The sequence below is a fragment of the Oxyura jamaicensis genome, chromosome 4, assembly GCF_011077185.1.
Source record: "Oxyura jamaicensis isolate SHBP4307 breed ruddy duck chromosome 4, BPBGC_Ojam_1.0, whole genome shotgun sequence".
In the NCBI taxonomy this organism is placed as follows: Eukaryota; Metazoa; Chordata; class Aves; order Anseriformes; family Anatidae; genus Oxyura; species Oxyura jamaicensis.
Window position 1 is genome coordinate 82,542,859 of NC_048896.1, and position 17,609 is coordinate 82,560,467.

The following is a 17,609-nucleotide window of genomic DNA, read 5'->3' on the forward strand; positions in this document are numbered from 1 at the left end:
TAAGAATAAGCATATTGTTCCCAAAGTACTTGTTTGCTTGTGTTGTCTTTTTTTTTTGAAGAAGAAGAAGAAATAGATTTTAAAAGTAGTTACACATATCTCAAAATAATTTATAAGCTCTTTAAACAGCTTGAGAAATAAGAAAATACAAGATCAGGAGCAATAATCATTTTTCCCAGTTAAATAAAACAGCTTCATATCAGAAGAAATTTATTTTCTTCATGCTAAGATTTGGAACAGCTATTGTGACACAGACAGAATTGTTGAATGTAGGTTAAGGTGGAGAATATATTCATCCTATCGTACTTGAGGCTGATGCACAGATAAGAAATGATGGGTATTCACTGGTCAGCTCACATAGCGCTGATTGGTGCCTCTGTGTGTGCTAGCCATCCACAGGAAACTCACCAAAAACAGCAGAATACTCATCCACTTGCACTGTTTCAATTTATGAGCATCACTGACCTCCAGCTAGCTTTGTGAGGCATTTAGCAACAGTGTACAATTGCTTCACAGGGGAAAACATCTCAGCGTTGTTCTAGCTCAGAGCCCACGCACCTTAAAGGAAAGCAACTGTGAGTTGCCCTTGTTTCTTCCTATGCTCTTCTGCTTTGAAAATGTTTTTTTTTTTGTCTTTTAACCAAGGGATTAACTTGTGTATCAGTGTGGTTTTGTTCTTACAGTGTAGCTTTCTGCTATGGTTCAAAACATTTGGATTGCATTAGCAGTAGGTCCATAAAACCACCATACCCCATTGGGCAGCTTCTCGGCCTACAGCAAATGCTCACGCCTGCCTTCTTAAACCATTTTCTTCCCCTTCTCACTCTAAGTAAATCAATAGAGCCTTCACTTTCTTTTTTCTTTTTTTCTTTTTTGGCTAATTCCTCTGTATGTATCTTTTGCACTGCTGATTTGTATTTCTGGGTTGAAGTCATGTATTAAAAAAAAAGTGCAGTACACTTAATAAACCAATGCAAATAGCTTCCTAAGTAACTATATTTACAGAGAACTTTTGTGGTTCCTATTAGAGATATATTTTGTTTTTATGAAACTTCTGATTGCATTTCTGGCAAGGGAAAGAATCAAATTAATGTGCTATTAAAATAAATTGAGCAACATGCTAATTATTGCCAGAAACAGATTATCAAAACCAGATTGTATTCATTTAAATCAGATAAGTACTTCCTGCTAGATTCAACTGTTTTCTGTTGTTGTGAAGACAGACTTTGAAAATAACCTTGACAATGCCATTTGACAACTGCTTCACACTTGCTCGTAAAACAGCTGTTACAGGTCCTACCACTGTGCCCCATTGTACTCACTACAATTGGCCTCATACTCCAAAGCACTTCAAAAGAAGGTGGAGTGGGGACACTGGCAGCATGAAAATTGAGTTATCCAACATTCTTGCACCTTAACTGTAGTCTTGTAAGTGATTTTCTGAATCATGCCCACAGCCACTGTCATACATTTCCATTAAAATGTATTGTAAGAAAACAAACGGTCAAATGCGAAAGGATAACCAGTATAAGGTTTATGTGCAGCCTCTACAGTGTCACAGTCTGAATGAAGGCCTGGCTCCTGGTAGATATTTTTAGCTATTTATAGGAATTGATAATTATTTGAGTTTGATTATTTACATAACTGAAAACCAAATTCTTCAGTTCTTCCTCTCATGTTGTCTGACCAAGAATCTGTCTGTGCTGTGAGCTGGATTTTCAAACCTGTTTTTCAAAGGTGTCTAAATGATTTAGAAGCTTGTGTCCCAATTTCAGAAGTAAAGTGTTAACTTGCTAACTCATGTCTGATTGGAGAAAATATAAAAATAAAAACATCTTTTTCTGCACCATAACCATGCATGCTTCATTTGCTTGTTTTTGTTTAACCTGTAGATTTTCTTCTTATTCAAATAAAAAATGCAAAAAAGCTTAAAGTGCTAACTAGCACATACTGTCTAGCAAGTTTTTATAGGACTAATTAGCATTAAGTGTTCATATGAACAGAGTACTCCTTCTCAAACAGAACATCTCTGTTCAGCATTTTAAGATACTGGGCATTCACAATGACCCATTGGGAATTGGGTCATTCCCAATACTATAAATACTGCAAGTTCATGTGGCTTGCTCCATTCTGTTCTGTTTAGACAGACAGCCCATGAAATTTTCTAGAGATGCCTGAAATCTGCTGGAACTGTGCATCCTTGAGATGTGCGTCCTTGAGAGGAACTGTGTATCCTCTCAAAGTAAAAGCCCTAGGAAATCCCTCAATACTCTCCAAGCAAGCCTTAGCAAAAACGTAAGATTTGTTTGGCTTTTTTTTTTTTAATGAAATTTTTTTCACTTTGTCCTCCAATTTAGACTTTGTGCTTTTAAGCTCCATTCCACACCAAAATGCCTAGAGACAGAAAAAAGTAAGATGTATAATTTTAGAATTAGTTCTTCATAAGTCTCTCATTTGCAATACTATGAGTTACTAGTAATTGTTGGAATTATTATACAGTTACAATTTGGCTCATGCTATCTTATAGTTCTAGATATCTGAAAAGAGCTAAATATTCAGAAGAAAGCTATCTGAAGCAAAATACCCAATATTTAAGGTAGGAAAAGTAGCATTTCTACTTTGGTTACTCCATGACAGAAATCAGCATTCTGGTGAGCTTTTTAAGAAGTAGACATTTAGGCAAAAGCAATCCTTTTTTTTTTTTTTTTTTTTTTCTTTAATAACATCTTCCAGAATTTTCATTCCATCTTAACTTTCAAAAAGTAATCAAGGAATCATTTTTCTCAGTCAGATGTACACCTGCTTCTACTATTGCTGCTTACTGTAAATCACAGGCCACCGCTGGCTATTTTGTCTATCACAAATACATTTTTGTGGATTTCAAATTGAGAGCAACCTATCTATTTGATTCAATGTTTGCAGAATTCTTGGTAATTAGCACAGTAATACATCAGGATAAAATTAACTTTTAATTTTAAACTGGACTGAATGTGCACACTCCCTTGTAAAGAGAAAGCTTTAAAATTTTTGTGTATGAATTTAAGGCCAGTCTAAAATGAAAACACAAAATAGAGTGAAGATGATAGAAAGCTCAGAAGCAATTGGTATACATAAGGTTGCAAGGCCCTGCCATTTGACAAGTGGCTGAACATGAGGAGAGAAGAAAAGGACCATTTGTTGCTCTCATTACAGTTATTTTAACTGGTAAAAAGTAATGGCAGTGGACAATGATGGAGATAGAGTAAATGGAAATGTTATAAACTCTATTTGTACTTCCACATTATGGAACTACTAAGGCTCCGATTAGGAAATATCGGGCAGAGACAAGCAGACAATTGGAAAATTGATTGAGTCATCAGCATAAAAGACATGGCAATACAATAGCTGACAACTCTGAAACAGTCTTTAAAGTTTTAGATTTCTCCAACAAAAATGCAAAACCAAACTTTAAAAGTGTGTGTGTTTTCACGTGTATTTATTTTCATGTCACCATTTGTGACCAAGAGTTTCACAAGACCTATAATGTCTAGATGTGGTCTTTACAGATTATCTTCAAACTTTATGCTTGGTTTGTAGAACTTAAACTTCACTTAAAATTCTCACAGAAATACAAATCTGTACATACAAATTCTATTACTGAGTGCACAGGTGGCAGTGGTAGAACAATGTACACAAAAACCATAGAATCATAGAATCACCAAGGTTGGAAAAGACCGTGAAAACTTGTTCAAGTACACGTGGAGATTTCATTAATACCACCTTTAAAAACATGACCACGCTATACACTTTCTGATGCTGGTCACAGTCATCATCACATCTTTGAATACAATACTCTTGCCAAAAGTGAAGCATTTGCTCTTTGAATAAATGACACCACAATTTATTTTCTAGCTTTGCAAAAAGTTTTTTTATTATTTTTTTTTATTGTTTTGGTTTGGGTTTGTTTTTTGTTTTTGTTTTTTGGAGGGTGGCAAGAAATATATACCTCTAGATTTTTAAGACTATATTCCTTTTATCCTCACAGGCTCATTTGAAGATTTGCATTTCCATGAGTCAGGATTCATGAGCATGGAGTAAGTGTTGTACCTGAACATTTGCCAACCTCTTTGGTACTCTATACTTAACAGTTACTGCATTTTGTTATTGATGTTAATTTTATGCTTCACTTATGCTAAAAGTTACATGGCAGTCTCAGTCATCCCAAATCTTCTGTAGTCTGTTACTGCCTTCTACCTTAGCTCTTTCTGAAACTGTAGTCTCCTGCCTCACCTAGTTCTCAAATCATTGTTTGAGGAAGATTTCTGAAGGGTATCCTTAACTCTACTACACTTACCTCTATGTTTACACACATTGAGTGTATAAACCTCATTCCTCTCTGTCAGAGAATTTCATGGAGTTTAAAGAAGGCTGGTCACACAACACTAGTGACAGTGCTTATGGGATGCCATTAGGCAGTGAAGCCAAGCACAAATTACATGCAAAAAGCCTCTGCAGACCTCAAGAGAAATGTAAGCCCAAGGATCTTCCCACACCTGGGAAAAGCACCTGCAACACCCTGAAGTTAGCTTGTAGGAAGCTCTGGTATTAAGAGCGTTGATGGGCACAAAGTCTTGGCTTGATTCTGAAGCCAGTTTAAATGCACTGAATGCATGGCCAGAGTCAGTTAACCGAAATGATACCGGAACTGAGTAGTGTATCCCAGTATGCAATGAAAGGTTTCTGAATCCCACTCTGATGTCCTTCACCAAGAAACACTGCCTCCTGTGTCTCTTTCCAACAAGGATATTCAAAGATAAGTTTTCCTCAAGCTGTTCCAGAATCACATATTAGTGAATAGATCTACAAGTATATTTAAAATAACCTGAATCCACAATTTTTTACCACTGATAATAAGCAGACTTCCTATTCAGCAGCAGCCAGAAGTTTTTGGAGGGTGGTAGGTGCTACTTTTTAACTTTGTTCCAGCTGGGGTGCATCAGTCAGAATCACCTCATATTTCCACAAAAGTCAGAGGACCTGTAGCTTCTACTTACCACCCCCGTAGAAGTGACAAGGAGCTGTGACAGTTTTTTTCCATAGAAGAGCTCAGTCTTGCTTCATTAAATTGGTCTGAGTATGGGCTGCTGTTCAAAAGCCCTCAGAACTTTTCCAGTAATTCGTTTTATGCTTACTGAATATAAAATGCTCATTTTCACAGGAAATTTTGATTTTGCAAACTTTGAGAACTGTTTTTTTGTTGTTGTTGTTGTTGTTGCTGCTGTCTTTAAGCACTCCAGCCACCAAGAAAAAGTTACTTCAGAAATATCCTGTAGCTACCAAATGTTGTGAAGAAATTAGCTGAAACTACTCACTTTCTACTCACAGCTCACAACTGATAGCAGTGTACCCAAAGCAGATCCCTGCTTAACCACCTACCTGAGTATTGCAGGTCTCCATCTAAAACTAACTTTGTTAGATTTGCCTTGGCTTAGATCCCTCTAGAAACCAAAGACATTCAGTTATGTTTTATACAGGGAAGGGTGGGAGATGAATTTGTGGGTGTGTAGGAACGTTAACATAATAACCTAGAACAAATGCATGTTCTGGCAGGAAACTCTTTTTTTTTTTTCTTTTTTTCTTTTTTTTTCTTCCAGCTATTTGTGGTAAAAGAGAATTTTTATAATAGCTAGTATCAGTTCATACTGTCTGAAAAATGATATCCAGGCTACACTTAAGTTTTCTTGTTCAGCTGGGGGAAGGGAAACTTTAAATTCTTAGACCTGAGGTTTAGCTAAATGAAAAGGTTTCATAAATATCCATTTTCTGAGCTTTCACAGAAAATAGAATGGATGTTGTAGGGAGTTAGACTTTCAAAGGACACCGGACTTAGGAACAGGAAGGGGCAAATCTGATAGTTCCTGAGGTCTTGACAGATTAATTGGATATATTCTTTGCTATAGCTTTTATATCTGCTAATTATGTAGCTAGTCAGCTCTCCTACCTTTTCTGAGGTTGACTGATTAATGGCAGGCCTCACCCCTATGTAAGTCTATAATTTTGAGCATGTTTTAAAAAAATCCAAAATTTTAAAAAATATGAATTTGGACCTTGAGTTACAGCACTCGACAAATACCCAAATTCAGTAATCACTGAATGAACTACTGTAGTCCCTAGATCTGTGGGCAGTAAAACACATGCCTGGCAAACAGGCCAGTATAATATCTGTGGGGAAAAAAAAAAAAAAAAAAAAAAAAGTGTATAAAGTCACTTAGCAATTCTAGTATCAGAGTTATAGTCAGCATAATAATTATATGATATAAAAAAGAATTAAAAACACATAAGAGATGTACATATTTTTGTCTCCTAACTTAAGAAAAAACAAAGCCATTTATTCCCTCTAACTTGGAAATCAATGGGAAGTAAATACTTACACACCTTTAAATCGAAGTCAACATACTCTTTCATCCTTAAGCAAAGTCATTCCTCAGATCTCTCCCAATCATTTTGCAGCCAGCCTTCTAGCTCAAGGAGAAAAGGTATAACCCGGTATTCTTGATACTTTTAATTAAGACTGAGAAGGAAAATAATGTGTAAAATGGTACCATTTTTGTACAAGATGAAAGAACATCAGAGAACATATAACCTTTGCTGTTCACCTTTTTACATATGGTCATTCTGTGGGTGCAGCCCAGGAATGGGGATGACAGCTTCTGGAAGAGCATACTGGCCTTCTTTTCTATTTTGTTTTTTTTTTTCATAAAGCTGACCAGAAGGAAAGAAGTATATAGAAAAGAATGTGTGGCTATTACTATCCTCTTCGAGGTACTATAACAGCCATACAACAAATCACTTTAAAAACATTTTTAAATGAACAAGACGGCCTCAAGGCTGAAGACTCCTGAAACCTCCCATGCTACATAAAACACATCACTTGCAGTTTCAGCTAGGGCCCCTGCTGTGGCTTCTCTTTTGAAGTGCTCACAGGTAGGGGCAGCTCAGCAGAGAAAGCCCTGCTGGTTTTCACCAAGGAGCCTGAACCCAAAGAGCTTACTTCCTGCTTGTTCTGGAAAAAAATCCTGCTGAGCAGCAGGCAGAGATATTCAAAGAGAAGGGTGATGGGTACATTTGAAACACTGCAATTGATTAAATGACATTTTGCATGGGAAAGAGGCTCAAATTTAAGCTAAGGTCTTTACACATAAGAGCAATAAACTGAATTTAAACTTGTGTTTTAAAGCTGGTGGCTTACCTTTGCTATGGAAGTAAACTTTTAACTACACCTGAGACTGAAGATGTTGTGGTGTCACTAGCCTTTGAAGCAGATACAAAGATAGCTCTCTGCAATGAGAAGCAAATCTTTAAGTCAAGTTCCAACTAAGCTACAGCAAATTTAAAGCCTATGTTTTAAGTTAGCAGGTTTCTTTGTCTGTAGTGAGGAGCTTCAACCCCAGCTTCAAGCACTTCAAAGGCGTAGATGCCACAGCTGTAAATGGAGCTGGAAGATGCCAGCTCCATCACACCCTAGATTTTACAATATAAAGTTTTCTAGCATCAGTTATAGAACTGTACAAATTTTATTAAACTAGAAGTTATCTATAACATTAATTTGCAATTTTGAAATAAGTTTTAGTGGAAAATACAGCTACACTCAAAAATATTATTTAGATAAAGTAGATGCTTTAGCATTTGTGAATTATTTACATTTGTCACAGGTCTTCTTTTTCCAAAAGACCACAAATATACCTCTTGTAGTTCTCTAAGGTGCTGTCTTTTATTAGCATGTCAGGTAGAGCTGTTCCTATGATCTATCAAGGCTTCTGAAATATTTATACAATATACCAAGAAATTATTTCACAACCTAGACAAGTACAGTGTTCACTGCAAAAAGGCCAGTGCTGCTATGCAGAGGAATAACTTTATTGCCCAAATTTTGTTCAGAAATTGCACAAACAACACTTCATGTACACCACTGAATACCTGGAGGGAGAACAAAGAGTGAGATTGTGGCTTTTGCTGCTCTATAAAGTATGGTGAGGAGACACTGTCTTCAAAGGAAGCATTCTCTGAAGAAAAGCACAGATTTTATAATGTAGAAAAAAAAAAATGGTTCTTATGATAAATTTCTAAATGGTGTATCGTAGATTAATCCACAGACCCCTCCTTACCTTCTCCCTGATTCATGAGTATGTATGTCAACCATTTTCCTCTTCCTTGTGAATTTGGAGTCAGGAGAGGATCCAGACCTGGCCAAGTGAAACAAAAAGAAAACTCCCTGCTGGTTCGTTGCCTGCAGGGGGTATTGAGCCAACAGAAGGAGTGGAAAAGTATCTTAAGAATAGGCTTTTAGGGGGCTGACAGTTCCATTTTTAAGTCATGAGTTTTTATTTCCTCTGAAATGAAGCTTTAAGAGTTTGCCCTTTTATTTTTAATGAAAATACTAAATCAATGATTTGCAGCCTTCCTGACAAAAACACTTCTCAAGATTTCTTTGGTGAAGTAGCTTTATTTTACTTTGTCTCCATTATTTGATGAACAAAACATTCTAGTTCATTTGGCTTTAGTTATGTTTTCTCTCCTTCAGAAACAAAACTAAAAAAAAAAAAAAAAAAGAGAGAGAGAGAATGGAATGAAATCAGGAGGAAAAAAATAAATTAAACTGGAGACAGCCACATGCTTCCTAAGAGTACTTTCTACATACTCATTACACCTCCTATTTCCTCCCTTCTTCCTCTGGGCAGGAGGCAGTACTCCATTTTACTAGCCCTTTGTGAGAAGCAATACAGTGTTTGCTATCTGGCCAGTCTGGAACTACTGTCAGTTAAGCAGTTAAGCTGCTCTGTGCAAGAGACATTAAAGAGCATCTCTTATTCCATAATGGGATTTACATTTTGTCTACAGCTGTGAAGCTTTTTCAGTCTTTTTAACAAGGGCAGCACAATGTCTTTGGAGGGATTATATGCTTGCCCTTTTCTTACTGTGACTTAATGTATAATAGGGAACTATGGAGTAAATATAATGCTGTAATTAACTGGAGTGGCTCTGCTGATGTTATTAACCATGAGCATGTAACTCAGGTGGCTTCTGAATAGCCACAAAACCCCAAGAGTGAAATACAACTCTGTATTCACTTCATAGCCATCTGTTATTTTTAAAGGATGCTGGATTTTCCCGCTTATGCTGAAAGTTTTAAAGTAAGGCGCTGCTATGAGACATTACAAAATGCTTTTGTAGATGGTGCATGAATAGGGGAGCAAGCAAAAAATGATCATTCACTGATTCTAAACTTTAATTTAACTGTGTCACAGCAGAGGCATACTTGTAATGCTGATTACCCATTTTTCCCAATGTAATATTCCTTTCCATTCTAATTCATCCTGAGCAGCTTATGTACATCTAGCATAACTATAGCCTACATTATGGGGGAGTGGAAAGCATACAGTTCAAAGCCATTATGGCTCTCTCTGCTCTGCAGTACAGAGTCCAGTTGCACAAGTTGTAGCTACATTAAGGTCAATGTTCCAGCAACTGGTAGAGCATCTGATGATCCTGTGGTTTTGATCTGATGATTTCCTTCCCATCTGCTTTCCCTCTCATACTAAACTTTTATATTTCAAAAGTTGTATGCTTATAATGCTTCTCAATTCACAGGGAAGCATATTAAAAAAATGTTTGATTTTTAAGATACTTATGTCAATTCTAGACCCTAAGAAAATACAGCAGGAACTGTAGCTACAAGAGTCTAGCAGTCATCAGGCCTTATGCTTTTAGCACAGAATCGGAAATTCCTGGTTTATTTGTTTTTGTTTGTTTGTTTGTTGTTGTTGTTGTTGTTTTTTTTTTTTCCTTATTATTTGCAACATTACTCTGGTTCTGTATCTAAATGAAAGATATTCCAGGACAAATCATTGAAAATGTGAAGTTGGTCACAACAGGGAGCTAATCACTCAAAGGAATCAAATGAATGAACAGTGCTAGGTGGACCTCTGCATTTTCCTTTATAATACTCGGACCAAAAAGTCTCAAGTATCCAGCCAAGTATTCACAAGTGTCTGTCAAACCACGGTTAGTTACACAGAAAGAAATGGGGACTAAGACAAGAGCAGTCAGTAGAAGTCTGGAGCCAGCTGATAATGGGTGGAGTGCAGAGACAGAACTGTGGAGCACTGATTAAATTTTTGGGTTACAGTCAGATCTGGTACTGGAGTTTGAGACTGAAGGAACTAGACCTTGTTTATCGCAGGACTCTGCAAGACATTTGGGGTTAGATGAAGAGTGCTACTGCTGTGGACAAAGAACTTTGGTTTGGTTTGGGTAATATTAAATTCACTGTTAAGTAGTATAGTGTTCTCAGGTAGGAAGAACTGGAAAGGTTGTTGTGTGGCTGAATGTTGGTGGAAGCCATGGGGCCTGGATGACAATTCTTGTCAGCAAATACTTATTATTGGAACTGAACTTAGTACATTGGTGGATTTTACCAGAGCCAGGATGAGGGCTGTCCCAAGGGTCAGCAAGCCAGGAGCTGAGGAGCATAACAGGGCTGTCAGGCAGGCGCTCACCAGCCAGGGCCCATTCCACCATCCCAGGCAGGTGAGCAGGACATACTGAGGGATAGCAGCCAGGTTCAGCCAAGGGTCCCGATCATCAGGCATGGAGCTGTGTCAGGGTTATGATCATATCTGGTGAGAGTAGTCAGTCAAACACAGCCCAGTGATTACTGAGCAGCTCCAATGTGATGAAAGAGGTTCAAGATCAGGCTGGGAAGTCTTTCTGTAGGTTGGGTCTGAATCAACAGAGTCCATGGCCAGACATGGGCATGGCTGTGACTGAGCTGGGAACTGGCAATTTGATGACATAGTTCATTGGGTAGGGTCTGATGGCTCTGGGATGAGCTGAAATGGGGCTCCAGGCCCATGAGCAGGGGTGGTGAGAGGCTCCAGGTGAGGCTGGTCAAGGCCATTAAAGCCTGTTACTGCCATCAGGGCCCGGACAACAGAAGGTGATGAGTTGTTTGCAAAGGTCTCTAAACTGTCTTTAAGGTTCCAAATTGGAATTGAGGTTTGAGGCTTAGATTGAAGTGATGCTTTAAGCTGTGTCAGATAAACCCCACAGAATCTGGATATGGGCTGACAGCAACAGTATGGTTAGGTAGATGGGAATTTTTCTGTAACCTTATTTGGCTCTAGATAATTCATTAGATTATGAGTTAGTGGAATATTAATGATCCTGCTATAGACTGCAGAAGTAGCAGAGGTGAAGTAGGTGTTTTTAGAAGTTTATGTCATTAAGTTAGCACTATTGATTTTAACCAAGTAGTCTGTTATGCTCTCCCCAGGTACTAAAACACTCTGTCTCTGCTCCTCTAAGCAGTATCTGACAGCAACTAAAGTTGCTATATGCAGGAAATAAGCACAGAAATAAAAATAAACCATTGACCATAGCTGGAAGTTAACTAGCCCAATGTGGATCCAAAGTCCAAACCTGGTCTGATTCCAAGATTCCTTTGTCCACAGCACAAAGGATGGACAACTTGAGGACTGTTTAAATTTTATCACCTTCAAATTCCTGCGCACCACAGACAAACATGACCTAGTAACTTTGTGCTGCTCCATTATGAATATACAGAGTATTCAGTTATTGACAGAATGTTTATTTATTTGTGGTTCCTGGAATTTGTTTCTGCTTCTGTTGAATGGTCTTCAAGGAGACAAGAACTTGGATAAGGATTAAATATTAGGCTGCATTTAACAGTGATGATTTCAGAAGCCTTTTCTAAAAGGAATGTTATGCTGCTTGTGAAATGTGTCTGGTTTTCATCGTTGCCAGCTGCCAGAGTCAGGCACTTATTCACAAAGACTTCAGAAACAGCATAGCCTATGGCAACACAATCCCTATCCTTTAGGAAGCTTTTCATGTAGACATCCAACATTTACCTGTCTACATGTCCGTAGCTGTCAGGCAAGGTGACCTGAAATCCCATGAAGCCACAAGATCAGGCAGCTGGCAGCACCAAGCAGATATCCAGATATCAGAGTGGAGCACAACTAGAAAAGAGTAGTCAAAAGTAGTAAGAGGGATATTCTAGGATTAATTAGGAACAGAAACTGATAGGAAGCAGTTAGGAACAGAAACTGATATCAATTAGGAACAGAAACTGATAGACTGTACAAGAACATGATTTCTTACATCAGGCTGGATAATCAAGAGAGAGAGGGAAAGGGGGAAAGAAAAAATCTCTAAAGTTGAGATTTTTTAAAAAATATTCAGAGGCACCTGGCTACAGCTAGAGAAAATCCAGTCTTTTCAAACATAAATGCCTACAGTGAGTCAATAGCAGGTTAATTCAAACACCTTATTTATATTTCAGGATCCCAATCTTAGTGGCATGAATGTTTAAAAAGGCAAATATATCCCATTCAGCAAAGCACCTTCTCTTTCTCCTAAACTGCATCATTCCTTAATTTTTGTTTGTTTGTTTTTGTTTTGTTTTGTTTTGAAATACTGATTGTAGTTTGGCTAAAAAGAAAAAAAAAAAAAAGATATATATTGTTTGGCATTTGCTCATATGAGCATATAAATGAAAAAACTGTAAACAATAGCTGAAAAAAATGTTATAAAGATACTTGCTTGCTTTCATTTTAACTTAGAAGTGTGACTGCCATAAGTACTTCTAACTCATCATGGAAACCATTCCCATGAGAATACATGGAGCGGCCATTTTCATCCAGCTCTAAACGGGATTTCATTGGCAACCTGTAACTGTGGTGTAATGTGTGATTCATAGATATTAAGGACATGGATATAGGTTTACAGCGCAGTAGCAGTAGGCTGGACTCCTTTTATATATTTCCTTTCTGATTTGGACAGGATAATTTTATTTGTCCGGAGTACTAAAAGCCATACTTTAGGCTAGACTCTATGTCTATGGTGGAAGGATCAACCACTTGTACTTTTGTTTTTATATGGAGATTATTCCACCTCAATTCAGATGGAGTGAAATTAAAGTAAAATCTGCTTATCTGTCAGCTCCTTCCTGGCTGCAGGTTGACAGGGAAGGACAGAAATGGCATATTCTTTCCATTCTGTATGGTTAAGTGTCTGTCATGTGCAATGGGTTTGCTCAGCTTGTTTTACAATTTGCTGTTGTAGAGCAAAAGCAAACCAGCCATGTTACAGCAATAAGGAGGGAATTTTGATACTGATACTTAACTCAGAGTCAAATGTCTCCTGAAACAGGAGGTTTGCCTGGGGCTATGGTAAAATTGCCAGACTCCCGTATATGCTAGAAAGGGGGTATACATAATGACAGCACCCTGGGCAGTTCTGGTTGCATGGTGTCTCCCCAGATTCTCTGGCAGGTAGCTCCAGCCAGCACTACATGCTCTTAGATAAGATGTCATCTGCTGCCTTCTTGTCTGCTCCCAGGGTATTGCTCATCTGTGCAGGAGGAAGGAGATGATAAACCTTCAGCTCCTCTGCCTGCTCAGATTAAATACTTCAGTATTCTTTTGAGAAAGTGGAAAGCTAGAAGGCTTTGGGTTCCTTTTTCACTCCCAAGCACTAGGGAGAGAATTAAGAAGTTAAATATTTTTCCTCAGACATTCCTGTGTGTACAGGGATTTGCACTTGTCATTGCAAGATGCAATGGCATCTTGCAAATAAGCAGAATATCCTAGTGTGTGGACTTTAAAAAGCCAGAAAAAGCCACTAAAATTAACTTGGTAGGTAGCTACACAGAACACATCTGGAAACAATACTGCTTATAGAAGGCAAAAGAAAAATAAGTTAAAATCTATATATGAACCTTCTGAAAGACATATATTGCAGGTAGAATTGCCTTCAGAGGGAATGTTTTCAAATTTTGCATGTCCTCAGAGAGTATCTGTTACCAGAATCTTCACAAAAAAGTAAAACACATTCGCTTCCCATTCATATCTTTGCTCTTCATTCCAGAAGAAACTCTCTACCATTTAGATGTCAAAAATCCCAAGGGGCTACACATAAACTATGGAGTATGAAAATGAAAATAGTGATGCAACCCTACACCTCTAGGAAGTGTTAATATCATCCCAGGACCAAATTCAGATGAGGCATTGTACTTGAATTACACTGATTTCTATGGTCACAAATCATGGTGCTTCTAATGTATATCTTTAATATTATTGTGTCACTATAAACCATTTTATATGCATTAAGGTCTTCCCTCAGTCTTGCTCATTCACATTACTGTTTAAGTACTTGGATTTAAAAATGTGAAAACCCTATCCACATGATATATTTGGTTCATCAGTGCTTTTCCTGATCTTCTCATAGAAGACATGATTTCAGGTGAGTTTAGAAAAACTCACTGAGAGACCATTTTTATTCACATTTAATAAGCATTTCTATTTCAAGCCACTGTTAGCCTAATCTCCTTGCTCTGTATTATGCCATGACAGAGCTGTTATTATAGATAAGAAAGTGCTTGGCATAAACATGCACAGTAATATGAACAGTAACCACAGGTACCAAAAGCCTCCCACTAGCATTTTTTCAAGTGTCAGATGTCTGTGGTTACCTTTCAGGTATCCGAGGTCCCTGCCCCTCCTGACAACATATGTTCAGCCAGCTTGACAGTTTTATTAGGGGTTCATGCTGCCAGCCCTAAGGGTTTGCACTGAGGTGACAGAACTGGTTGCTATCCTTAAACAAGTACATATTGTAATGTATAATATAATATACAATATTTATATTCTAATGTCTATAATGCATACTATATGCAGAGAGAGAGAATATATGTATTCTACTCTTTTGTATATATATAAATGGTCTATATGTATATATATACATACTCAATGTGTACATATATAGAGGTTATCTATATGTATGTATATACACAAGGTGCTGCCTTTTGCATTTTATTCATTTAAGGAGACATACAGGAATGGTAAGGCATGAAGGAGGCAGCCCTGTGGTTCATACTCTTTTCTTCAAGGGCAAAATGTTCATGCCGTACCTCCCTGAGGAAGCTTTGCAATGTGGTTTGTATTATATTGAAGCATTTGGCCTGAAGTGTCCCAAAACACTGTTGCTGTTTGAATATGTTTTGCCTGATTAGATAACAGAGTTCTGGGGAGGAATCTCTGCCAAACTCCAAATCTTTTCCAGGCATTTCTCTACACAGCATGGTATCATGCACAACAACAAAACATAAATCTACATTTTGCAACAGTAATTTCTTAAAATGGCCCGTCTCTGTAACTGTTGGCAAATAAGGTTGAGTAAAATCTTTCCTTCTCCTTAAAGATCACAAAGCTTGGCTTGAAATGTGCCTTAGTATTATCCCATCTTTTTCTTCAGACACAATGGGTTATCATTTTTCTCTCCTTTTAAACTCTTTCAACCCATGCAAAATCACCTGGCTAGGATTCATTACAGCCACTCCAAACCAGATGAGGCAAATAAAAGTGTCTTCTGTGTGTCTTAATTGCCAGTCTGAATACCTGTATTACCCAGTAGTAGAGAGGTGGGAATGATAACACATTCACCAAAGGAGCTGTTTCCTGATAAAGGTAGCTTTAAAATCTTTTAATATTTTGAAAGTGGAGTTTCAAAGAGCTGGCATTGTGCTGATTGTTAATGCAGTTTGGCACTAAGGAAATGTTTCTGTTCAACACTTCTAAAATCCATATTTAGTCAATAGGATAACTAATTATTGTACATTTTACTTGTGTTTCTGTGGATTTATTTTAACTAATATTATGGTGATCAGTTGGTATGTTTATACATCTATATATATCATTTTAAAGGTTGCCAAGGAAACCTACAGCATATTTATTTTTTTTAAGAAAATAATTCAAATGAATTGTGCCAGTCAAAATTCAAATCATTTTGCAAATGATCCGTTACATAATTATACTAAGAGAATATAGCCTATAATATTTATTATTATGCTCCTAACATTCACTTTAGCTTAAAAAAAAAGATACACTTGGAGATTTGGAGGATCACAGCTGAAGTCATTTAAGATGTTAAACATCTAAGCATCTGTTTTAGGCAGATTTTTGTCTGATGTCACGATGTCACTGCACTGAGTACAATGCTTCCACAGATGGTATTACTGATTCATAAAAACTGACCTTTACAAGTTAAAACAAACAAAAAAGAAGAGCTAATTTCCAGGACAGTGTCTGGGAGAGATTTCAGAAAAGTGGTTGGGCCTCTGCGTCAGCCCTGCAGGATGCTTATGTGCCTGCGTTCAAAACCACCAACCTGAAAAACACGTGATGCAAAGGCTTTCACTCACCACCTCCCATGGGTAGGCCAATGCCTAAACAGTCTCTAAGCAGTGGCTATCTCCCCCCAGAAAAACTTCCCTCAGATTTTAGTGCTGAGTACAGTGTCATATGTTGTGGGACATCCCTTTGGTCAGCTGGGGTCAGCTGTCCTGGCTCTGTCCCCTCCCAGCCCCCGGGGAGCAGAGAGGGAAGAAAATCAAGCCTTGATGCTGTGCAATCACTGCTCAGCAACAGCCAAAACAGTGGAGCATTATCAACATTGTTTGAGTCACAAAGCCAAAGTACAGCCCCATATGGGCTGCTGTGAAGATGATTAACTTCATCCCAGCCAGACCCAGTACGGCACACTGCAAGTTATCTCAAGTACATAGAAAGGTAACTGTGTGCTGGCCCAAAACTACCTCAAAAGGACTTAAAAGCTGAATGTGTGCCACAGGCAATTTGGAGTACAGAGGCTCCATGTTAGCCTGTTAAAGGTTCTAAATAACCCTGCTCAGATGTTCTTCCCATGTGTACCTCTTACCCACCACTGGCATCAGTCCCAAAATTACTGTTTCTGCACCTAAGTGGGATGGTAGCACTAGGAAAGCTCTCCTGCTGTCCTGCACATAATTATGGTATTCAGGAAAAGGAAGATTTGGACTCACATCCTCCTGAGCTCCAACGGGAGGCCAGGCGGGGCATACTCAGGCACCCAAAATGTCAATGCATCCCTGCATCGAGGCAACTTTGAAATCCTCTTCAGTAGTGAGCCAGCCCAATCAAGCCAGATTCATGATCTGTCTTATTTCCTGTCACTTCCAAAAGTGAACTAACTCTCTTCCATGCACTCCCTGAGAGTTTTTTTGAGTGTTCTCTGCTGTTAGATTTAAACATTACTTTTGCTCTAGTGACTTCAGTTGTGCTTTAACCACGGCCACGACAGCAGTGGCCAAGCCTCCTCCTAAGCCAAACCCTACTGCTAGGTAACAACATCTGTAGAGAAAGATGTTACCAGAAAATGAAGTGAACAGTGTGATGCACTTTCAAACCACCTCATAATAGAATGGCCTTGCGATTGCAACATCCCCAAAATCTAATCACGCTGCCACGTGCAGTGCACATGGCACATCTAGACATAATTCAGGAAACAAACTGTGTTTTGAATGACACTGTCCCTTATTAATTGCCCTGGTAAACATTTTTATTCAGAAAAATATTTCAAGGCATGGATTGGGATAATCAGAGTGAAAAATATCAGGATCTTTCTTTTGTGTTAAGTAGACAATAAAATGTAATACTTATCTGTTTGTGTAGTAGTAATGATACAAAGATTTCTTTCTCTTTCCACGGGCCTGACAGGTACCTAGGCTTTCA

At 38.0% G+C, this 17,609-nt stretch overlaps 1 protein-coding gene across 1 annotated transcript in view; it reads left to right on the forward strand.

Annotated features, from left to right (window-relative positions):
• The first annotated feature begins 454 nt into the window (after positions 1-454).
• Positions 455-17,609, forward strand: part of CLNK (cytokine dependent hematopoietic cell linker) — a 51,858-nt gene continuing 34,703 nt past the window's right edge. The window contains exons 1-2 of the mRNA XM_035324583.1: positions 455-575; positions 4,025-4,073. Coding sequence (XP_035180474.1) covers positions 4,063-4,073 — 11 coding nt within the window. The 5' untranslated portion in view covers positions 455-575; positions 4,025-4,062. The remainder of the gene's footprint in view (positions 576-4,024; positions 4,074-17,609) is intronic.